At 41.8% G+C, this 24,696-nt stretch overlaps 1 protein-coding gene across 2 annotated transcripts in view; it reads right to left on the reverse strand.

The window, feature by feature from the left end:
* Nucleotides 1–24,696, reverse strand: part of LOC117501876 — a 120,487-nt gene that overhangs the window by 39,239 nt on the left and 56,552 nt on the right. For both annotated transcript variants that reach the window (XM_034160843.1, XM_034160842.1), the window contains exons 30-38: nucleotides 20,809–20,942; nucleotides 12,242–12,299; nucleotides 11,650–11,786; nucleotides 7,005–7,758; nucleotides 5,465–5,586; nucleotides 2,618–2,734; nucleotides 678–735; nucleotides 425–562; nucleotides 37–189 (exon numbers count right to left, since the gene is read on the reverse strand). In XM_034160843.1, the coding sequence (XP_034016734.1) occupies nucleotides 37–189; nucleotides 425–562; nucleotides 678–735; nucleotides 2,618–2,734; nucleotides 5,465–5,586; nucleotides 7,005–7,758; nucleotides 11,650–11,786; nucleotides 12,242–12,299; nucleotides 20,809–20,942 (1,671 nt within the window). The remainder of the gene's footprint in view (nucleotides 1–36; nucleotides 190–424; nucleotides 563–677; nucleotides 736–2,617; nucleotides 2,735–5,464; nucleotides 5,587–7,004; nucleotides 7,759–11,649; nucleotides 11,787–12,241; nucleotides 12,300–20,808; nucleotides 20,943–24,696) is intronic.

Raw genomic sequence — 24,696 nt, forward strand, 5'->3', positions numbered from 1 at the left:
TACCTAGTGTTAGTAAGAACATGTAATGATACACACCTCTTATGCTCACATCCTGAATACTTGGAGTCGTGATGCATTCTGCAGAAATTCCATTTGAAGCTGAACGCGAGTGAGGCTCACTCGTAATCGGCTCTCCTGGTTCTGCGCATTTAGTCATGGAGTTGTCCTCGTTGGAGTTTGACTCCATTTCTGTTTAAAAAAGTAAGATTAATCAGTAGGTTGATTGTCAGAGGAATTCTGCTCTTGGATTAAACTAAGTTTGAGGGGGGGGAAAAAAAGGTTGTCTCTGGAGCTCATTGACATCCTCCTGGTTGGTTACTTCTATCAAGATGTGTTGCTTCACTCAAACACATCATTAATAATTCATCTGCTGTTGCTTTGGATACATTCAATTACTATAGTCAGAGGTGAAATGAGAACTTGCCATGTTCTATAGGACCATCACATGGACTGGCTGATGGCATATGCCATCTCATTGTCTCTGCTCCATGATCAGAGATGGTAGATGGCACATCCTGCTGGTCTGTCTGCTGTCTCATCATTTCTTTCACTCTTTTTACAGCTGAGCACAAAGACCATATTTGCTTAAAACCATGTAAAACAAACCTCTACAATGACCGACTTTCATGTAACATATACAGGAGAATAAAAAAAATGTTTTATTACAGACTACATACCTTCTTTCCCTGAAAGATCAGCCAGTTCTTTATACTGGATGCTGTTCACTTTGAGCCTCTACCGGAAACAAAGATTTAAAAGAATAAGCTCATTCTTTTAACATCAATGGGTGGACAGTAGAGGTGGGACGAAGTCACTGTCAAGTCATTCTCAAGTCATGAATTGGCAAGTCTCAAGACTCAAGTCAGCTTCCAAACAATTGGTGGTTATTATGACTTCAGAATGACTTGCTAGTGACTTCGTCCCACCTCTGGTGGACAGAAATTCAAATGTCAGCACATTCCTATTAAAAAAAAAAGAAAAAAAAAGAAGTCCTTCCTCATCGTTGGTGGACGACAACTGCCTTACTCATCTAAATCTTATTCATTTAACCAACCACCATGACCACAGGTGTTTTTTGCTCCCTTCCTACATGTACAGCATGTGTGCATGTGAATGGAAGAGAGTATTTCTCTACATATTACACTGCTTATTGTGATTGCTTGATGTTCAGTTTGAGGTGAGATTCTAATTAACTTTATTTTGTGTGCATGTATTCAACTGTTAACATTTATCAATAAAATTAAAACTATAAAATTTATAGCTAAACATCTAGAATATCAACAGTACAGACTAAAAAAATATTCGAAGGAAATTCAGATTACACATATTGCTGCATCAGAAACTTGATAAACAAACCCCCCACAAAATTTAACAAGTAAAATACAAAACTCTACATAGTCTTATTTTAACAACAGTTCATGAATAAATCCTTAATGACAAAATACAAATAGGTCATACTGTAAAGCAATTATGTTGATTAACCCATTCAGTGTGACATGAATGTTTATCAAAAAAAGAATCGTCACCCTTTGGTGATCTATGTCCATAAATTGCTCTTAATTTCAACAGAGACGCACACCAGACTGTATGTCTCTGTCTTCACCCTTTTAACGTCAGCGTGATCTATGCATTTGAGAACTGGTCCCCTGTTTAAAAACATCAATAAGGAGTGCATCAAGCATCCCCCACTGCTAATTTGCACCATGGCTTTCAACTGGCTTGGTGTTGACTTGATGACCCTGGAAGATTAATTGGGACATATTCACTGAAGCATGTCTTTTGAGACAAATTGGCTCTGGAAATGAAAACCAGCTGTGTAGCAGACCCATCTACACTACCACATCAGGACGAGGGCAAATAGAATATGGGCATTTCTGCTTACAAATTGTAAAGCTGTTTACAATTTTTGCAGAGCAAATGCGTATGGAAAAGAACCAGCAGATGCTGACCAAAATAAATAAATAAAAAATTATCCTATGGCTGTGTGGGATTAAATTCCAGTATCAAATAACTTGTTCTGTAAAGTAAAGCAAGGGCCTGAAAGTCCGTATCTCACAGAACGGCAAAAGCTGACAAAGGTAGGGAATTTTGAGTTTCATTAGAGTTTGTAAAAAGGTTGCAAAACCTTTTTAGGGTCGCAAACAGTATTTCTTGTTGCAAATAAATTTTGAACATGTTCAAAATTTATTAGCAAATTAATTTTTCTGCAAAGAGTTGTAAATGTTTGTAAAACCGTTTTAAACGGTTGTAACGTGTTGCTAACGTTCTCTTTGGTTCGTAGCCACTCACTGACTCTAACAAGGTACCTTTTCTTCTACCCTTCTTCCTGTTTTTTTCCTTGTCTTTTGCAGCAGAATGGCTGCATCAGCAGCTAGACAAAGCAAATCCCAGTGTATCACTGAATGGTCACAACAGCCTAAATCTAAATTGTTATGATTTCTGTGCGACATGTCTGTGTTATTTACTAACCAGGAAGTCAAGATCTTCCACAGAACAGTCTATGCAGATCTTTAGAGGCAAGCAACTTAACTGGATTTTATGAAAAATTGTTACTTTTAAGATGGCGATATATATCAAAGATGCAAATGTGCCTTCTCAGCCAGATTGAGTCGGTCACCTGGACGCCTTTGGATCCTGATTTTTTTTCTGCCTCAACCAACTGGGTCACTGTCTTAGCTAATTTCCTCTTCTTCTCCTCAGAGGTCATTGTGGTCCATTCAGGGAACTTGGACTTCTGTTGAGAAGATTCATTATATATTATTAACATGTATAACTTCATTAACAGTTTTCCATTGTTCAAGACAACATCAGGGGTGGCAGCCAAGCAGTGGTGGGCACAGATAACCAAAAAATTAACTTCGATAACAGATAATCAGATAACTGAAAAGTTATCTTTGATAAAGATAAAACAATAAACCACCCAAAAATGTATCGGAAGTTACAGATAACCGATAACAGATAAATTCCAGTATTGTCTCTGGTACATTTGCAAGTACTAACAAACTGAATTTGAGTTTTAACACCACAATCGCTTCTGGTAGCATCAAAAGCGACAACAGACCCAAACAATGAGCCTGCACTTCTGTCTTTGAACATCTTGCCTCCTGCTGGAAACTCTTGTTTATGTTGTATGGCTGGGGGGGGCCTGGCTGCCTTTTGTTTCTGTCTTCTGTCCTGTCTTTTGTTTTTCCTTCCAGGTGGCTTGCGTTTAGGACTGAGTGGCTGTGTGGCTGAGTTACCAGGACCTCACCCTGATCACCTGAGGCTGATCAAGTGCAGCTCGTCAGGACTCACAGCTGTGGTGCATCTACACGGATTGGAGCATGGTGACATTTAAGTCTGGAGTACACAGTGTGTATTTGCCAGAGACTCGACCTTGTGACCAGACGGGTGAGATCGTCGTCTCGAGAGCCATCTCATCATCAGTGGATGCAGAGAACGTCCAGGTTTGATGCATGGTCTGTGAAAGAGGAGGGGGTGAGGTCTCACGCTCGTCAGCACACTTCCTGAGGTACGTGACTAACATTATTACAGTCAGTAAATGTGGTGTCCCTCACACCTTATTATATTGAGCTGTTATGTTAGTCGTTTAATCAGCTTCCACTGCAGTTGAGTTATGTGAACAGGGTGTTCCATGCCTGCACGGAGGGAAGCTGATTAGTGATTAAGCCAGGAAGTGTTTGCTGTTTATGTACACCTTTGAGTGGTCTCTCTGTGTGTGGAGTGTGGACTCACATGATGATTTCTTCTTTCACAGACTCGGTTTGTCGCGGCCACCTCAGGGGTGTCGGCGGGGTCCTTGGGTCTGAACAGTTTCTGGCTCCGGACCGTTAGTGCTGCTGGGAGCACACTGCAATTCCACCACGCCAGACCGCGCACTCATTTGTTGTATTTTTCACATCACTGTTATGTAATTAAATTTTGTTATCCTTTGTACCGTGCTCTGCTTATTTTATACTGGGTCCTTCAAACGCTGGTCGGTTCTCCGGGCTGCGTCCGACACATAACAGTTTACTTCATGGCTTCCAGCACAGAAGCAGACTGAGAGCAGCCAAAGCCCAGCTCTCTACCCAATCACACCGCTCCAGTCAGGCGGAGGTCTTGGAAAATAAAGTCATGCTGACTTATGGTTTAGTGTGAATACTGATAGAATAACTCCATTAATGTCAATTCTGTCATTTGTACAAAGTGTGAATACTGATAGAATAACTCCATTAATGTCAATTCTGTCATTTGTACAAAGTTAAAATGATTTAATGTTGAATAATGCACTAATTCTGAAGTTTTGTAACAAACACAGACAGATCGCAAAGGATTCTGGGTAAAATGTGCCTCTTCTGCTAAACACTGATAGGTTGAGTCATTCATTATGTAAACCAACATGTTAATGTGACATGTGTTGTGTGTTGGTGTTTACAGATAAATGTGCTTTTGTAAAATATTCAATGTTTTTATTTGTAAATAAATTTTTACGGAGCCCTGGAAGTGTCATCACAAAATGTTTTGCATGTGGAGAGAATGTGCGCTCATTTTATGATGATGTGCGGATGCGCTGCGAGATCTCAGTAACATTGAGAACTGCACTGAGACGCTCTGATCACGCTACACTTTAACCGCACACAGACAACACCATTAACATCGCAACATAAAACTATTTTTATATTGTGCCTAAAACGTTTGTGAAGATATTCTCTTGGTTTTTAGACATTGTTACTGCGTGTGTTTTATGTAAACATGTGAGAATCACAGGCTGTCTCTCTGTTATTTTCAATGGGAGCTGCTCTGAGCTACGCTCGCTTCGTGATCATGTCATTCTGGAGGAAATTGAAGTTTGCTCTTTAACATCTTGATTATTGTTCTTTACAACACTGTTTGTCCTCTTTGTTCGAGACTAATGTATATATGTCTGAAATTCGGTTTGCATTTATTACTATCCTCTCATTTGTCTGCAGAAGATAGAGTGGTTTCTTCTTAAAGCAGCTCTTCTCTGTTTTGCAGAGAGGAGAACTACACATCAGCTACAAAACATTTAACAGGTAGGTGCTCAACTGTTTTTAAGTTTTATAAATATTTGTAGCTGTTCAGCTTTATTTACGTTATCGGTCTAAAAATTGTCGGACAAAAATTTATCGCAAGATAATTAGTCTGATAATGGTTTTTAAAGTTATCTAAAAAGATATTCCGATAATGAAAACATTATCTTCGATAATTATCGGTTATCGGAACTGTGCCTACCACTGCGGCCAAGTGGTTACTGCACTTTGTTTTAGTGCAGACCAGTTCAAACTCCAGCCCTGCCACATTTCTCCATGTAACCTGCCACCTTTCTCCATGTAATGTGGAGTTGCATCATGAAGGGCATCTGGTGTAAAATTTGTGCCAGATCCACCTTGGATCTGCTGTGGCAACCCTGAGTGAAAACAAGGGAGCAACTGAAGAGACTTTGTATCCATGAAGCACTCACCACATAGTTATAATGATGGGCAAACGTTCTCAGATGAAGGGTTTGTTTTAACCTGACTGAACACAGCTGACAGTAGACCTGCCGCTTTCCTTCACAAGTGACTGCAATCAGGTAGGAAAGGCCTGTTAACCACAAGCAAAATAACACTTATTAAAGCATATATTACTGAATATAGACCAATTTAGACAAATCAGACAACACATGACACCAAAGATTTTAGAGAGGTGGTGTTATGATAACTATATACTACATGCAGATATCACTAAAGTTTAATACAGACTTCCTCTTATTACCTCAGTATTTCAACCAAATTTTATGAAGTGTTCAGTAGTTTGAGTGATTCTGCCAAAACACAGGCAAAAAATAAATATGGACCTCAATTTTGTGGACTTGCCAAGTGATGTGTGATGTTGGGGGGAGGTGATGGTCTAGTAGTTAAGGTGTTGGGTGTTATATGGCTGGGGGGGCCTGGCTGCCTTTTTGTTTCTGTCCTTTGCTTCTCCTTCCAGGTGGTTTGCATTTGGAACTGAGTGGCTGTGTTGCTGAGTTTATCAGGACCTCACCCTGATCACCTGAGGCTGATCACCTGCGGCTCATCAGGACTCACAGCTGTGGTGCATCTGCATGGATTGGAACATGGTGGCATTTAAGACTGGAGTGCACAGTGTGTATTTGCCAGAGACTCGACCTTGTAACCAGACGGGTGAGATCGTCGTCTCGGGAGCCATCTCATCATCAATGGATGCAGAGAACATCCAGGTTTGATGCACGGTCTGTGAAAGAGGAGGGGGTGAGGTCTCACGCTCGTCAGCACACTTCCTGAGGTACGTTAGATTTTGTGACTAACATTTATACAGTCAGTAAATGTGGTGTCCCTCACACCTTTATGATATTGAGCTGTATGTTAGTCATGTATCGACTTCCACTGCAGTGGAGTTTTGTGAACTGGATGTTCCATGCCTGCAGGTTGGGAAGTTGATTAGTAATCAAGCCAGGAAGTGTTTGCTGTTTGTACACCTTTAAGTGTTCTCTCTGTGTGTAGAGTGTGGACTCGCATAATGGTTCCTTCTTTCACAGACTCGGTTTGTTGCGGCCACCTGGGGGGTGTCGGCGGGGTCCTTGAGTCCGAACAGCTTCTGGCTCCGGACCGTTAGCGCTGCTGGGAGCGCACCACGCCAGACCGCACTTTGTTTTTTATGTATCACTGTTATGTATTAAATTCAGTTAGCCTTTGTACCGTGCTCTGCTTATTTCATACTGGGTCTTTCAAACGCTGGTCGGTTCTCCGAGCTGCGTCCGACACATAACATTGGGCTTGAGTCCAGAAGATCATGGGTTCAAATCCCCGCCTGACTGGAAAATCACCCTTTATCAGCCTTTAATCCCGGTGTGTAGTGAGCGCCTTGTATGGCAGCACCCTGACATCGGGGTGAATGTGAAGCATAATTGTAGCACTTTGACCGTCTGATGCAGATGGAAAAGCGCTATATAAATGCAGTCCATTTACCATTTATGTGTACAGTTTAAAAATATAACTTACCAACTTCAGACTTTGCCATACTGTCAGATGGTAGCTTTATGTAAGACGTTGTCTGCTCAGCTCTGACATTCATTGATGTAGTATGTTTGTTACTCATATGTTCCCCAATATTCCCTTTTGGCTCCATAGGGTTCTTCACATTGAGAGGTTTGGCAGAGCCTTCAGTTCTTGCTTTCTTATTATCCATTTTAGTAGGATGCACAGTTTCTGCCTTAGTCTGTGACAGGAGGGGAGTTTCCAAAATACCTTCAGAATTTTTGGAGGCACCCGTATGCAGCGGTGGTGTTCTTGTCCGACATGTGGCCACGTCTTTACAGGAAGCGGCCTGCACTTTTGATGCAGTTCCAGTTGTACTTTCTAGTGCTTTGGGCAATGCTTTAGATTTTGAAGTTTTCATATCTGAGGTAGTCACATTAGAAATGGAGGTGACCGGCATCATATTTTTATCCAAAGTTGCATTTAAGGTGATTTTATCTTTGAATTTAATTTCTGTAGAATCTGGTTGCATACAGATTGTGCCATCTCTGCTACTGGACCGGTGTAAAAGTGAGGCATCTTCACTCAGACAGGTGTTGCTGCTGTCAGGGAAATTAAGCCAGAGGTTCATTTTGCCGTCCCTTGACTGAGGGGTGGCTTTGTCTCCTTTATGAATGCTTTCTGCTTTAACAGTGGCTTTAGTTGTATTGGGTCTGGATGAAGTTAAGAATGATGGTTGTTCCCATTTTTCGCTATCAGATAGGTCCATGTCCACCACCTTAGATATAAAACACACACACACACAGACACACACACACACACACACAAAAAAAATGAGAATTTTTCCCTTGGTGCAAATGTCAATTCAAACACTGTAGAACATTTATTTCACAGACTATTCTTCAAAGCACTAGACACAAAAACAAACAGAGCCTTTTAACATGTTGAGAGGATGAAGTGCTGATACTTTTGAGCAATTTCATTATTTAATGCATGACGCTCCAGCTACTTTGAAAGATAAGCAACACATCCACCATTCCTCATTTCATACTTCCTTTAGACTCACCACATTTTTTCCCACAATGATAATAATTAGTGAACCAATATTATAAGCAAAAGCAAAGTAATACAATCACCTGAAAATGTGCAGATTAACGGTACATTTTGAAATACAGACAGAAATTAAATGTAAAACAAAGCATGAAAGTTAATATTCATGTCTATATGTAAAGTGACCAAATGGAGATTGCTAACTGAAGGAATGTTTAACTTCCCTCTGACAGTGTTTTAGAAAAACAGAAAAGTAATAAAGTATGTTCACAGCCCTCTAACCTGTTTGACTCCCCTCATAAAATCTTCCAGATTTAACCCAAAGATAACAGGTCTGGCACCATCTACTACGGGAGTCCAAAACAGCATCAAAGGAACTGATGGAATGCTGATTAAATAATGTATTCTATGAATTACCAGAAATACATATTGCATATTTTCGTTATTCAAACTTATAGTCAAATTTTAACCAGATAACTAAAGGCCCCTTCACATACAGTACGAATAAGTAGGAATCAGGGCAAATCATGGCAAAACAGCTCGTATGAGCGAACCAAGAAAACATCAAGCCGATGTCGGTGAGGGACACGTGAACAATCCCACTGTGATGGTTTCATGCATGACCATGCACAAAACCTTTGCAGCAGGAACACAGTGCGAGCAGCTGGAGCGCGTGGAACGGCATCGTGCAGCTGCAGTGGCAAAAAAATAAATTAAATAGCCAGCCGTAGGATTCAAACCTACAATTCACAAAACAGACAGAAACTTTACCACTGCACTAAGACCGATATCATATAACAGGTGCGTAAAATGCCTGAAATCAACGCATTTAAAAAAACTAAAATAAAACCACACACCATAAAAAAAAAAAACACACTGCATTTTATTGAATCCCTCTTATCGAGCGGACAATATGCGGACCAGTATGAACCGTCTGTTCCTCTGTTGATGACCCATGGTTACAGAAGTACAGTCATGACATGACTGAAGCAGTGTGCGCTTATGTCCACATCTGCTGGCCAGCGTGTACAGCCGGCCCTGTGCCCGGCTCAACACGCGTGTCCTGTGGATGGCATGCCGCAGGACAGACACTGCGTCATGTAGAACAGAGCTTACGTGGGTGACGTGACATTCAGATCACACGCTGCGTGTTGTGATCTGATGGGCTGTTTCACATGGGGCAGCCTGTCAATGTGCGTGCCATGCGCTTGCTTGCTGCAGCTCATTGCAACAGCGATATATGTTTTTATGCATGTCCACGTGAGAACAGCAAGCAGACACATGCCCGTCACAGTGGACAGTTGTTAGGTCATGTCCGTCCAAACATGGTACGTGTTCCCCAGCTGTGACATCCAGAACCATAGATCCTACTAGCTACTGCAGTCAGCGGCCACACCCTCTGTCCGTCCAGCACACACACCAACGTGCGCTGAGTTGTCATTCATTTGCAGTAGTCAGTGAGTGTCTGGTTGCAGGTGGGAGGCAGCTCACTGTGCGCGCTCTGATGTGGCTGGCCGCTCCATTTGTACACACATATCAGCAGTTCATGCAAGTGCACTCCCACCCTTGGGGAGCGCAACACGCGTGCAATTCACATGCACGGCGCATGTGTTACGGGGGGGGGTTGGAGCTTTGGCACGCCACATGTGGTGTTGTTTTGCAACACCACACTTGTAGGGGCACTTAGACAAATTTCACAGCCACCTCGAAAGTGATCGTCTGCTCACTATTTTTGTGCTAACAGCGCGAATGGCCACACATGTTCTAAGTGTCAAGGGAGCGGCGCTGGATGTTTGTGTGTGTCACCTGGAATTTGGCCGACACCTGCCGCGAGAGGGATTGAATGGGTTCTCACAGGGCACACTGTCTTTTAGCCACTTGTGTGCGCAAACAGCTGTAGCAACAGGTGCGCAAAACATTTATGGCAGCTCCGATTTTACACCAATTACATAAGATTCCTGCTTTGTATGTAATTCAGCCACATTCGTACTATGTGTGAAAGGACTCCTAACACCTTATTTTATATTCTGTGTCTTAACTGATCATGTTACAGTAAACCTAAATAAAGAAAAGAAAGTAATCTGGATGTAAATCCTATATTAGCACTGGGGCCTGTTGGTCCTGGTGCTTCTCAATGGATTTCACAGCATAAGGCAAATAAGAGTCTCCAACTTCCTCTGGGTGGGATGCAAAGCAGTCTGATAAAGTTTACTTTGTAGTGCAATTTTTATTTATTTATTTTTTGCCAAAGACAGAACAACAATTAATAAACTTATGATGATATGAAAATGCCAGAAAATGGTGTCACTGTGTAGTACAGGTAACAGTTAAGATATTTAGAAGGACATATGTTGTGTGCAAAATGTATGTTTTCTTTCAAAGGAAACTATATGGCTAGAATTTGGATTAAAGAGTGTAATTTGAGTAAAGCACTTAAAGAAGAAAGTGAATAGTGGATTAAAAACTTGGGTTTTAGAGGAGGGGTAAATTTTCATGACTCAGGGTCTGATGACCCAGAGTTGAACTCACAGACCTGGGGATTTTCCAAGAAATTAAACCATTGCACTTGTGTATTACTGGAAAAAATGTTGTCAGTGACCGCTGTTATTATTGGCGTAATATTTGCTCAGTTGGGAAAGGCCACCCACTTTGGGTGGAGACACTGATCCCTGAAATGTATAAAAATGATTACTATCCTTTGTGTATTCGAAGCGGTTCTGGTGTGTGCTGTTTTACATGGACTCTGTGAGCTGCTTTCTTTTGCCAGCAAAATAAAAACTTGCTTTGAGACTTTATTCTCTGACTTTTCTGGACAACTTTAAGAAGATACTTTAAACAATTCAGCACAGCTAAAACATTTAAGACTTCTGTGATCAGGGTCCCAAGTCTCCATCACAACTTCCCCAGCCAAGGCCGGTACTCATTTATATCTGGGTGAATGAAAACAATGGAAATGAATGGAAATAAAGTGTCTTTTCCAAGGACACATACAGGGAGTGTGTTGGGAAGTCAAACCTAGGTCTACCTATATGGAGACCATGTCCTTATTTCACTGAGCTACCTACTCTAGATTAGAAAGAACTTTATTAATCTCATGGGAAGACTCCCTCAGGGAAAACGAGGTTCCAGCAGCATTCAGGGTAAGACGCACACAGATTATCAAAAGTGAACTAAAAAAACAATCAGCAAATATAAATACCAGAAATACTGCTTGCTATTAGTTTACTGGCTACTACTGTTCTCCTGCCCGTCCACTGTCTTCCTGTTGGTCCTCCTCCGACCGAGTGAGGATTTGTATAGTCTGATGGCCTACGGGACAAAGGAGTTTTTCAGTCTGTTGGTCCTGCACTTGAGAAGGAGCAGTCTGTGGCTGAAGAGGCTCCTCTGACTGCTGATGGCACTGTGCAGAGGGTGACTGGCATTGTCCATAATGTCCATGTTTCTAATTCCAGAATCCATGAAATTATAATGGTTTTAATCCTGTTCACAGCATGTATGTGTGCACCAATTATGACAGACAATATTATATTTCACCACCTTGGTGCACACTTTGACTGCAGTAAGTTAAAGAACAGCAGAACTTCTTCCAGCTAATGTGACAGATAAAAATCGGACTGACCTGGTAGTTGTCAGCCATGCCGACCTCTTTTGCATGAGCAGTAACTGAGGTGTGCGCCGGTGTAACACCTGAAAGTACACAGGAAGGAGGGGAGTCCCACCTAGTGTGCTGCTGAGCCTCAAGTAGTTTCACAGTCACTAAAGGTGTGAAGACAATGGAGAAATTATGCACATTGTAATGTCAAACTCAACCAACTATCTATAAACCAACTTCTGTAAAAATGATCAAAACAGCTATCTGGAAGTTTTCAATATCTAAAACAATGGAATGCAACTCTGCAGACAAATATGACATATTCTAATCTGCCAGTTCAACTCTGGTTCAAAATAATTAGCGTTTGTGGACAACCATTTGTGTGCCATGCATATGCTGTTTTTTAAATTGAGATAAGTTTTAAATTGTGAGTGACTCTGGGAAAAAAATTGATTAAAAATACATTTCATGCACTCACCCTTTTCATATTTCAGAAAGAAAACTACTCAACTTTCAATAATCCTGCATATGAAGATAAAAATATAAAACCTGCAACAGTATTGACAAGTAGGCTCTTTGGACAAGAGACTCATGCTTTGCAGTATGTATGTACTCTTACCCGGGTCAAAGTGTTGTTTTGAGACATTACTGTCTATCTCTGGCTTCATATCAGCAACCTGAAATTGAAACATTAAGCAGTTATTTTACATCATTAGGTTGCAGCACATCATTGTTAACTTTACACAATTCCTCATGTTGAAATACTTCACACTGTACGAGGGGGTTATGGTGAATAAATGTAAATCATTTGGCTACTATACGTAGAGTTGGCAGGTGTCAAAAGATACACATATACTCGAATGATCTTTACTGAAATATACTACAGCTTGTTTGTTGCAAAGGAGGGAGACTGGATCAGGATGGCCTTTTCCTGCTTTGAAGCCTTGTCTCCACGAAGTGGTCCACGTAGGTATGGCACGAGTCGGAACGGTTATGCATGGGTTGCATTTCCACTGCCAGCAGTACCCCTCATTCGGTAGGTGGACCAAGGTAGATGCCGACATGCACATCATCAAGATGGGCAGTGTGACGTCAAATTGTTGTTCCTCCACAACGATCACCAGGAAAGACTGCACCTCCTTGTTTGACCAAGCTTGGCTGCTTGGTCAAACACTCTTTGTTGTGTGGATAATTTAAATGACGCAAATACTTGACAGGATTCTGTATAGTGCATAAGCTGTCGCAGGTTGTTGACACATTTCTATGATGCTATGAGACAAAATGGATGGCAGTGGGTTAGCTCTTCCCTTTTGTTACCTTTCCATTATTACCCCAAGTGAAGGGTGGCAAAAAGTCATAACGATTGATGACTCATGATCAGCTGTAACAACAAATGAGAATGTACAGTGAGGCAAATACAGTAGTGTTCAGAATTATCGTAGTGCTATGTGACTAAAAAGATTAATCCAGGTTTTGAGTATATTTCTTATTGTTACATGGGAAACAAGGTACCAGTAGATTCAGTAGATTCTCACAAATCCAACAAGACCAAGCGTTCATGATATGCACACTCTTAAGGCTATGAAATTGGGCTATTAGAAAAAAAAAAAAAGTAGAAAAGGGGGAGTTCACAATAATAGTAGCATCTGCTTACAGATTCAGATTACAGATTACAGCGGTCATTGTCTTCCTGTACAAGAACAAGGGCGACAAGTCCGACTGTTCTAATTACCGGGGCATCACTCTCCTCTCAATAGCAGGTAAGATTTTGGCTCGAGTGCTGCTCAACAAGCTTACCCCTACCATAGCGCATGAAAATACTCCCAAGAGTCAGTGCGGATTTCGGGCCAACAGGGGAACCACCGACATGATCTTCGTCCTGAGACAGATCCAGGAGAAGTGCAGAGAACAGAACATGGCCCTTTATGCAGCCTTCATAGACCTAACCAAGGCTTTTGAACGGTCAGTTGTGAGAGTTTGTGGAAGATTCTTGCACGCCTTGGCTGCCCTCCAAAGCTCCTCACCATCATCCGCCAGCTGCATGAAGGCCAGACGGGACAAGTGAAGTACAATGGGACTCTGTCCGGCAGCTTCCCCATCTCAAATGGCGTCAAACAAGGTTGCATCCTCGCGCCCACTCTGTTCTCCATCTTCTTCAGCATGATGCTTCGTGAGGCCAAAGAAGACTTGACAGACAGCATCTATATCCACTTCAGAACCGACGGAAGTCTGTTTAACTTGCGGCGCCTTCTGTCCCACACTAAGATCACAGAACAGCTAATCATGGAGCTGCTCTTCGCAGATGACTGCGCCCTCGTCGCCCATACGGAGCAAGCCTTGCAGCACATTGTCAACTGTTTTGCTGAAGCAGCAAGAGCCTTCGGCCTCACCATCAGCCTGAGAAAGAGAGAAGTGCTATATCAACCGGTCCCCCATACAGCATATACCCCACCCCAAATCAACATCGAGGGTACCAGCCTGAATGCAGTAGAGCACTTCACGTATCTCGGTAGTGTTATCTCAAACGACGCATCTGTTGCCAAGGACCTAGACCGTCTCAAAGTCTGGCAGAATCATGCACTGCGCCTTTCCACAAAAGTGCAGGTCTACAGAGCCATTGTGGTCCCTACCCTCCTGTATGGAGCTGAAACCTGGGTTCTGTATCGCCAGTAGATCAGATTACTGGAACGCTTTCATCAGCGTTGTCTCCGAAACATCTTCGGGATCGAGTGGCAGGACTACGTCTCAAATGAGGACATCCTTACCAGAGCCAAATTGCCCAGCATGGAGTCTATTATACTCAAACAACAGCTTCGTTGGGCAGGCCACGTAACCAGGATGGATGATACACGCATGCCAAAATTAATTCTCTTTGGCGAGCTCAAGGAAGGGAGACGAAACCAAGGGGCCCCCAAAAAGCGCTATAAGGACCAGCTGAAGAAACAGCTCTCCCTTGCAGGCATTCAGCATCAGTCATGGCACCGTCTAGCTACAGATAGACTCAGCTGGCATTCCAGCATTAAATCCACCAGCCTGAAGTTTGAGGCAGAAAGAAGTGAGGCCTCACGCCAGAAGCGTCAAAGACAGAAAGAGCGGGCAGCAGCACAAGCCCAGCCTAGTCAAGTGTTCATTTGCCCCAAGTGTAACAGGTCTTGTGCATCCTGCATCAGACTTTTCAGCCACCAGAGGGCTTGTAGAAAATAAACTCAAAAAAAAAAAAAAAAAAAAAGGCCTTCCCACAGCCTATAATTTTTTGCACCTGCGTATAAGTTTTCCCCTCTCCAATCAACTTTTTAATCAAACTACGCTGTTCTTCTGAACAATGTCTGTCCCATTTTCCTCGGGCTTTCAAAGAGAAAAGCATGTTCAACAGGTGCTGGCTTCATCCTTACATAGGGGACACCTGATTCATACCCGTTACCTGTTTGTTCCCCAAAATTGACAAACTCACTGACTGAATGCCACACTACTATTATTGTGAACACCCCCTTTTCTACTTTTTTTTTTTACTAATAGCCCAATTTCATAGCCTTACGAGTGTGCATATCATGAATGCTTGGTCTTGTTGGATTTGTGAGAATCTACTGGTACCTTGTTTCCCATGTAACAACAACAAATATACTCAAAACCTGGATTGATCTTTTTAGTCACATAGCACTACTATTATTCTGAACACTACTGTAAATATTTGATCTACTGTTGATTTTGCAAGTTTTCCCACTTACAAAGAATGGAGAGGTCTAGGTTTTATCATAGGTACACTTCAACTGTGAGACAGAATCTAAAAAAAATTAAAAAAATCAGAAAATCACATTTTATGGGATGGTTTATAAATAATTTTCATTTTATTGAAATAAGTATTTGATCCACAAGAAAAACAGACCTTAATATTTGGTACAGAAACCTTTGCAATTACAGAGGTGAGATATTTCCTGTAGTTCTTGACCAAGTTTGCACACTGCAGCAGGGATTTTGGTCCACTCCTCTATACCTTTCAGGTTTCAGCTCCCTCCAAAGACTTTCTATTGAGTTCAGGTCTGCAGACTGGCTCAGCTACTCCAGGACCTTGAAATGGTTCTTACAGAGCCACTCAGTTGCCCTGGCTGTGTGTTTGGGGTCATTGTCATGCTGGAAGACCCAGCCACGACCCATCTTCAATGCTCTTACTGACGGGAGGAGGTTGTGTGCCAACATGACCCCATCCATCCTCCCTTCAATATGATGCAGTCGTCCTGTCCCCTTTGTAGCAAAGCACCCCCAAAAATGCTGTTTCCACCCCCATGCTTCACAGCTGGGACGGTGTTCGTGGGGTTGTCCTCATCCTCCCCATATTGGCCTCTCTTCATTGGCTTCCTGTTAATTCTAGAATAGAATTTAAAATTCTTCTTCTTACTTATAAGGTTTTGAATAATCAGGTCCCATCTTATCTTAGGGACCTCATAGTACCATATCACCCCAATAGAGCGCTTTGCTCTCAGACTGCAGGCTTACTTGTAGTTCCTAGGGTTTGTAAGAGTAGAATGGGAGGAAGAGCCTTCAGCTTTCAGGCTCCTCTCCTGTGGAACCAGCTCCCAATTCGGATCAGGGAGACAGACACCCTCTCTACTTTTAAGATTAGGCTTAAAACTTTCCTTTTTGCTAAAGCTTATAGTTAGGGCTGGATCAGGTGACCCCGAACCATCCCTTAGTTATGCTGCTATAGACTTAGACTGCTGGGGGGGTTCCCATGATGCACTGAGTGTTTCTCTTTTTGCTCTGTATGCACCACTCTGCAGTTAATCATTAGTGATTGACCTCTGCTCCCCTCCACAGCATGTCTTTTTCCCGGTTCTCTCCCTCAGCCCCAACCAGTCCCAGCAGAAGACTGCCCCTCCCTGAGCCTGGTTCTGCTGGAGGTTTCTTCCTGTTAAAAGGGAGTTTTCCTTCCCACTGTCGCCAAGTGCTTGCTCACAGGGGGTCGTTTTGACCGTTGGGGTTTTTACGTAATTATTCTATGGCCTTGCCTTACAATATAAAGCGCCTTGGGGCAACTGTTTGTTGTGATTTGGCGCTATATAAATAAAATTGATTGATTGATTGATCCTCCAAACACGGCGAGTGGAGTTGATGCCATTTTGAGACCAAACTATTTTTGTCTCATCTGGCCACATAACCTTCTCCCATGCCTCCTCTGGATCATCCAGATGGTCACTGGTGAACTTCAAACAGGCCTGGACATGTGCTGGTGTGAGCAGGGGTACTGTCAGATCCAACTGAATGTCCACCCGTTACAGGAGGCTCTGGACCTAGCTCTGTCTAAAGCAGTGGTCTCCAAACTATTCCAGAAAAGGCCGAGAGGGTGCAGGTTTTCTTTGCAGCCACTGACTTCAGCAGGTGATTTCACTGATGAACTCATCCCACCTGTTCAAAGGGATGTTAATCAGTGAAATCACCAGCTGAAGTCAATGGCTGCAATGAAAACCTGCACCCTCTCGGTCCTTTCTGAAATAGTTTGGAGACCACTGGTCTAAAGGGTCCGACCCTCAATCCCCTGCGGGTGTTACCCTGGAGGGTTTAGATTGAAGGCTGTTTAAGATGGTGGCGAGCAGACTCATCTAGCTGCTCTTTGCCTTCACCGGAAGTCCATCCTGCTCACGGCAAACTCGCACCCCGGCCGAATAGCCCTTGAGCCAGCATACAAAGCCAGCCACGCCCGTTAATGGCAACTCTACTCTAAGCGATCTGGGCTCTTGGAAGTCCCTAGAAAAGGTTTTAGTGATCCGTAACAGTAGATCCCAAGGGATATGTTATTTCATAAACCAGAAAAACCATACAGAACCTGTTGATGTTGAACACACTTTACCAATTTAATTACCACTCCTTAAGAAGACTCCAAAAATCTAATGTCCACACTTATGCTTTAACTGCAGTTGGAAAATTTATTGCAGAGTTGGCAAGTGCAGGCATATAGATTAAATTCAGGTTTCATATTATCAAAGAGATTAGTAATTAATAGCATAAATAAAATAAAATCAGAAAAGGAATGGGAAACCAATTGTAGAATGCTGATGTTAATTATCCGATCCAAGGAAAATTTATCTTAATTTGTAATCCCAAATCAGAGTAAAATCCAAATAGCTGAAGTCGGAAATCCAATCCAGGGGAATAATTCCCAAATATAATCCAAAACTCAAAACAGAAGAGAGGGAAAAACTACTTGGCTTTGTAGTCTTGTCCTTTTCTCCAGAGCTGTAATCCTCTGTTGGAAACACTAAACTTTGTACAAAGTTTTAATGTCTGACTGTAGGACTTGTGGCTGGGATGGCGGTGGGATCGAACCCCGGACTGCTCGCACTAAAGACCAGAACTTTACCAGGTCAGCAAAAGGGGAATTCCCCATTAGTCAAGATAGCGGGAACGTCTTTTCAATCTGGACTTCACTTTTCTACATATCTCGCCACCATTTTGGACTTTGTCCCGAAGTCACAGGTGCATTTAAGCATGTTCTGTGATTACCCACATTCTGCCGACAACGGCAATTGTGACTGTAGGACCTTTGTGGCCAGGACGGCAGTGGGATCAACTGTAGGACCTTTGTGGCCAGGACGGCAGTGGGATCAAACCCCTGACTGCTCGCACTAAAGATCAGAACTCTACCAGGTCAGCCAAAAGGGAATTCCCTGTTAGCCAAGCTAGCGGGAACGTCTTTTCAATCCGGTCTTCACCTTGCTACATGTACCTCGAGAATCACAATCCTTGCAGGGTTAGAGCTCAGAAATCTTCAAACTGGAAGTTTGTCCCTCAGCTGAGGGGGTGTGTAGTTGGTTATCTTCTGTTGAGCCTGTTCCTCTTTTAGCTTAACCGGGGTGAAGCTTGAAGTCTCTTCTTGTGATAAAAAGTGCTCAGAAAGTCTCTCCTCCAGTCGAAGTTTTTCTTATCCCAGAGTCTGTTGCTTGGTGTGATTGATCCTCGCATCAGGTCCAGGAGAGGATGGCGGAAGACCAACACTGATCTTCTTCCTCTTTTTGCCTTTATACCCCTTATTTCAGTGGGCGTACATCTCATCTCTCCAGTCTTTTCTTCCTAATAAGGTCATCAGTTGAGCCAATTCTCCTCTCCCTCCTCCTGTTTCGCTGGACATGTCTGATCATGTTAACAGTCACATGATATTAGCTCATTTCTTTGTCACAGATGAAAGTACCAAATTTCCCTGTTTCACTGAAAAGAGGTCGCTTTCTCTTTCAGTAGAACCAGACGTCCGACAATTATGCACTCCACATCATTATTTTAACACTTATCCATTAGAAATTCTCTTCATTCTTAATCATCCTGTTTTACTTTATTTTATCTTAAAACAATTTTAATCACGGCATCAGCTCAATATCTTCATTATAAAATCATCTTCAATACTTATCATGGAATCATTCAATCACACACTTTTCAATCTTTAAACCATTTAATTGCATTTCTTGTTCACAAAATACATCACTTAGATTATTGATTACCAACTTAATATCAATAAGCAGAGAGAGATTTCAACCTTCCTTGACAGGACATTACGTGCCCTGCAGGATTTTAAACCATGACGCCGTTGTGTGTTATGAATAATCTTTGTGACTGTGGTCCCAGCTCTCTTCAGGTCACTGACCAAGTCCTCCTGTGTTGTTCTGGACTTTCTCAGAATCATCCTTACCCCACGAGGTGAGATCTTGCATGGAGCCCAAAACCAGAGAAGACTAACAGTCGTCATGTGTTTCTTACATTTTCTAATAACTGTGCCAACAGTTGCTGTCTTCTCACCAAGCTGATTGCCTGTTGTCCTGTAGTCCATCCCAGCCTTGTGCAGGTCTACAGTTTTGTCCCTGGTGTCCTTAGACAGCTCTTTGGTCTTGGCCATAGTGGATAGGTTGGAGTATGATTGAGTGTGTGGACAGGTGTCTTGTATACAGGTAATGAGTTCAAACAGGTGCAATTAATACAGGTAAAGAGTGCAGAATAGGAGGGCTTCTTAAAGAAGAACTAACAGGTCTGTGAGAGACAGAATTCTTGCTGGTTGGTAGTTGATCAAATACTTATTTCATGCAATAAAATCCAAGTTAATTATTTAAAAAAAATCAGACAGTCATTGTTTTGATTTTTTAGAGTCTGTCTCTCACAGTTTAAGTGTACCTACAATAAAAATTACAGACCTCTCTATTCTTTGTAGGTGGGAAAACTTGCAGAATCGACAGTGGATCAAATACTTATTTGCCTCACTGTATCTTTTCTGAGCCTTCACTGTGCTTTTTTATAAAAGGGCATACAACACAAATATGAAAAATGTATCAAGAGCAGAGCACGGTGACAGAGGATATTTATTTCATGTGAATTATGTGCCAGCAGAGTTATCCCACGTCCTGTGGAATGCACTGAGAGTAAAAAGAAAGAGCTCCTTTTGTGATAAATCAAAGCTGAAATGTAGAATGAACCAAGGCCAAGGACAGGCTGCATTCTTTCCACTACAAAAAGATTACAATGCAGTGCTAAAATACCCCCGCCTGTATGTGCGTCGTCTTCTTTATAATTTGCAGTTTAATTGGTATCTCAGTGTAAACTATATAAAATTATACATTTGTTATTTACAGTAATTATTAAGATCCTATTGTCTTATGCGCAATTTGTAGATGTTCAATCAAGCCCCTGTCATGTGATAATTTCCCAAGGACCACAATGGAAAATATAAGTGTTTACGCTTCATTGTGTTATCAGTGTATCACTGATACATTCACCACTGTATATTTATATTGATGTTGCAGAATAAACTAATCAAATAAATCATAAAAGATATTTTATTTACGTTTTAACGGCATCTGCAGGAGGGTGTGTGATGTGTACTCATACATGAGCTTTTGACAAGAGCGGAAGTTAGTGTGCATGCTGATATCCCCCCCCCCCCAAAAAAAAAAACCTCACACTGGTCTGCATGATTCATAGTATAAAATTATGAAACAGAATGTGACTTTTTAACCTCTTAAAACAGGTCAAGGTTAGCCATCTTTGAATCTGTCCAAGGTCTGTGTCCCAAGAATGTTTCCTGTGATTTGGAAGACCCCGGCAGTAATAGGCCTAGACTTATATTGAGCACAGACAGAGAGCCAGATGAACAGATGGATGCAAAGCCTTCACAATACCCGATGGCTATATTTGGGTAAAAGTCAATCTACTCACCCCCAGGAGGATATCTTGTTCATCTACTCCAGTAGCAGGACTTAAGTTCTTCTCTGTGGTCGGTAAAGAGGAGCACTCATGGAGGGTGGTGAGAAGACGCTGATTGCAAAGCTTTGCAAAAAGCCCATTTAAGCCTAGAGGACACATCATTCAATATTATTTTTACTGTATAACTGTGGTCAAAAAGTCTACATACACAAACATAAGGGCAGTGATGGGTTTTCAATTATTTTCTTGGACGAAGCAGTTTAATTAGAATTTTCTGAAATGACCAAACCATCATAATCGTATGTACAAGGTAAACATATATATAAATCTACTTAAGTTATGAATTCAGTAGCGCTCAAAGTTCCGAAATGTCTATTAACCTCAAGATCAGTGATCATGACAGACTTGCTACGGTTTTTACAAGGTCTAGTCAAACCCATATTTACAGGCAGGAAAACACAACATGATAAGGTGCAAAAAAACAAGGTGATTTATTAAGTCCCCAAAAAGCTCACAAAAATCCAAAACGGTCTCAAATATGACCAAGTTCCCCCACAAAAATATAAAAAATCCACAGAGCAACAGAAAACACACTCCAAAAAACTAAACCAGAATGTTACTTAATCAAGACACAGGGAGCTTCAAAGAAATACAGGTTCTTGTAACATACTCACGAAGGAATGAGAACCAAAGTAGACAGTGGGAAGCATTAACAATAAACCAACACTGACAGTCAAACAAGGAGGTGCTTAAATAACGCAGGTGGAATTAACTACAGGTGGGTAACAAACGAGGAGGCGGAGCTTAAGACTCACCTGGGAGAAACATGGTGCAAGAAAATGAATAACTGAACAGAAAATAGCCAGTACTGAATACTGATAAACATACTATGAATGAAAAGGGACAACAATATGTGACAAAGAAATAAAATACAAGACCAACCAAAACCAAAGAAGAGGAGAAATCATAAGACAACAAAGCAACATAGAACTAGGAGTTAATAGAGTGCAAGAGTGAAAGTACTACCATAATGATATAAGGAGATGATCAGAACACAAAGACAAACAATGACCAAAACCAGAACTAACACAGAAAAGCAATGTGGAACTCAAACATGTGAAAGAGTGCAAATAGAAGACACCAAAATACTGACAGGTGAGGATGCAGGGGTGGAATACAGGGGGCGCAGACCAAAAGGACACGGACAGGGATCAGACATGCACGAAGGAACCTATATAGATCAACACCTACAAAAAAAAAAATAATACTGCAAGAATTCACCAACAACTGAACATATACAGAACATACGACACCCCAGAACCATGAGACAAATGAAAACCCAAAGATATGACATACCCCAAAAACCACGGTCAGGTGGGCCACTGGGTGGAACCACAACATGACTACAGAAGAAAACCCAAACACTCACCCTCAGCTGAGAGGAAAGTGGTTTACATTGAAAGGAGCAGCCCAGGAACCACCAAGTCACAGGTCTGCTGGGAACTGGAAAGCTGCTGGAACGCAAATGTCACCATTTACAGTCAAGCAAGACTGAAAAAGAAGCCCCTACAGCTTACACTAAAAATCAATACCTTTCAGCTCGACTATACTTTGCAGCTAACCACATGGACCACAAAAAAAAAAAAAAAAAAAGCGAAACAGCTCAAGATGTTCCATTTTTGAATAAATGAAAGCTAAAATGACCAAAGTTATGTTTGGGGAATAAAGAAGTACTACTGAACCCAAAGAACACTGTACATGCTCAAAATTCTTTGCCCGCCAGAGAGGAGTTGTACGTTTTCAGGGTTACATGCATGCAGCCTCTTATTAACATGATGAAAAGCATAAAAAATGTATATTCTGGTTGTAAAATGTTAATTTACAATTGTTGTCATGTGGATTCTCTGTGGTGTAGACCACAACAACTCTCTGGTGTGCAAAGGATTATGGGATATCTCAATAGCATAAATACTGCCATATACTGACTAGAAGATGGCAGTAGAGACCCTGAAAACTTGCTAAATCAAATATTCCAAATAATCCGTGTCTGCTACGTTTAATCTGCGTGAAATTTAATAAACGGAAACCGAGTTTCAGACATAAATATTACTCTGGAACAAAGAGGACAAACAGTGTTGTAAAGGACAATAAGCAGGACGTTAAAGATCAAACAGGAAGCAATCGCAGCTCAGTGATTATTCCCACTGAAAATAATGGAGAAACAACCTGAGTTTCTGGCATGTTTACATAAAACAAACAATAACAACATCTATAAACCCAGAGAATATAATCACAAGAGTTTTAGGCACAATATAGAAAGAGTTTAATGCTGTTGTCCGTGTGCAGCAGCCTGATCCGAGCATCCCAATGCATTTCTCCTGTTGTGAAACTTTACCCATAATGCACTGCAGCATGTGTGTCCAAAAGGCTAAAACCTTCAAAATTAGTGCATTACTTTAAAACTAAAACATATAGCTGATATTTTCACTTTATAAAACACCAGATGTGTTGTTAATTTAAATAACTTGTCCAGAATTAGTTTGGTTAAAATTTTAACCATAAGTTAAAACTGTATGCCTGTAGATGACTTGCAGCATGGTGGCTTAGTGGCTAGCACTGTTGCCTCACAGCGAGAAGGTCGTGGGTTCAATTCCTGTGGTCTTTCTGTGTGGAGATTGCATGTTCTCCCTGTTTGTGTGTAGGTTTCCTCCGGGTGCTCTGGTTTCCTCCCACATCCAAAGACATGCGGGTTAGGTGGATTAGAATCTTTAAAAAATTGTCCGTAGGTGTGTGTGTAGGTGTGTCTGTGTTTGTTTGCCTAGTTGTGGCCCTGCGACAGACTGGCATCCTGTCTTGGGTGTACCCCGTCTCGCGCCCTATGACTGCTGGGATAGGGTCCAGCCCCCCGCGACCCTTAATTGGACTAAGCAGTAGAAGATGAATGAATCAATGTATGCCTGTAGATGACTTGCGTGATATGCTGGCAAGTAAGGTGTAAAGAGAAATTGTCTTTATTCTCCCTCCTCCGTCACCAGGTCTCTTTTGCTGAGAGAAGGCTGATCTGACACAGACGCGCTGGCTCATTGTTGCGTCAGTAACTGCTAGTGTTTTGAAATCAACGGGTTGCCGTGGGTACACGTCACTTCCTGTAAAGTGGTCAATCCGAAGGCAAGAATTAATACCTCCACAACTGGCCGCCTGATGAAAACAAGCTGGGGCTGCCCTGATTGTCTATTGAAATCAGCTGATTTTGTTTTGTCTCTAGTTTGCTTCTGACAGTCAGCTGATAGCTCTCACTGCCTGGAATGACGAGATTTATACACCAAGCTAACGTGAAATGAACCATTGTGTATTAAATTGACTTTATTGACGAGTCTGACCCCATTGAAAAGGAACCAAATTACATGTATTTGTATTGAGCTCAGCGATATTTTCATTGGCCAAAAATGGCCACCAGAGGGCGCTCAGTGTAAAGTCTGCGGCAACCCATACTGAAAGTTATCGGTTTAGCTTTTATTTGTAACTTCTGCTAAATTTTTTTAGGGGGTTAACTTTATAAAAGATAACTTTTCAGTTAGATTAACTGTTAATAAAGCTAACTTTTTGGTTAGCTGTGCCCACCACTGCTCCTCATCTGGTTTAGCCTCCACTTTCCCTGTTTTTGGTGGCATTTTCTACCACAGTAAGCGTTCTTGCTGCGCTGCCATTTACCAGTGCAGGAATTTGTAACTGTGCTAGCAGAATGCTATCACCGCTGCTCGTTGTGACCTAACTGGCTAACTAACAAGCACAACTCTTTTCCTCACAGTCTAAAGTCACAAAAAAAGGTAGTTAAGTACAAAAGCATCCGTATAAATCTTAACACTCACCTGGTGAAATGATATGGTGAAACCTATGTGA

This window comes from Thalassophryne amazonica, chromosome 20, assembly GCF_902500255.1.
Source record: "Thalassophryne amazonica chromosome 20, fThaAma1.1, whole genome shotgun sequence".
Classification (NCBI taxonomy): Eukaryota; Metazoa; Chordata; class Actinopteri; order Batrachoidiformes; family Batrachoididae; genus Thalassophryne; species Thalassophryne amazonica.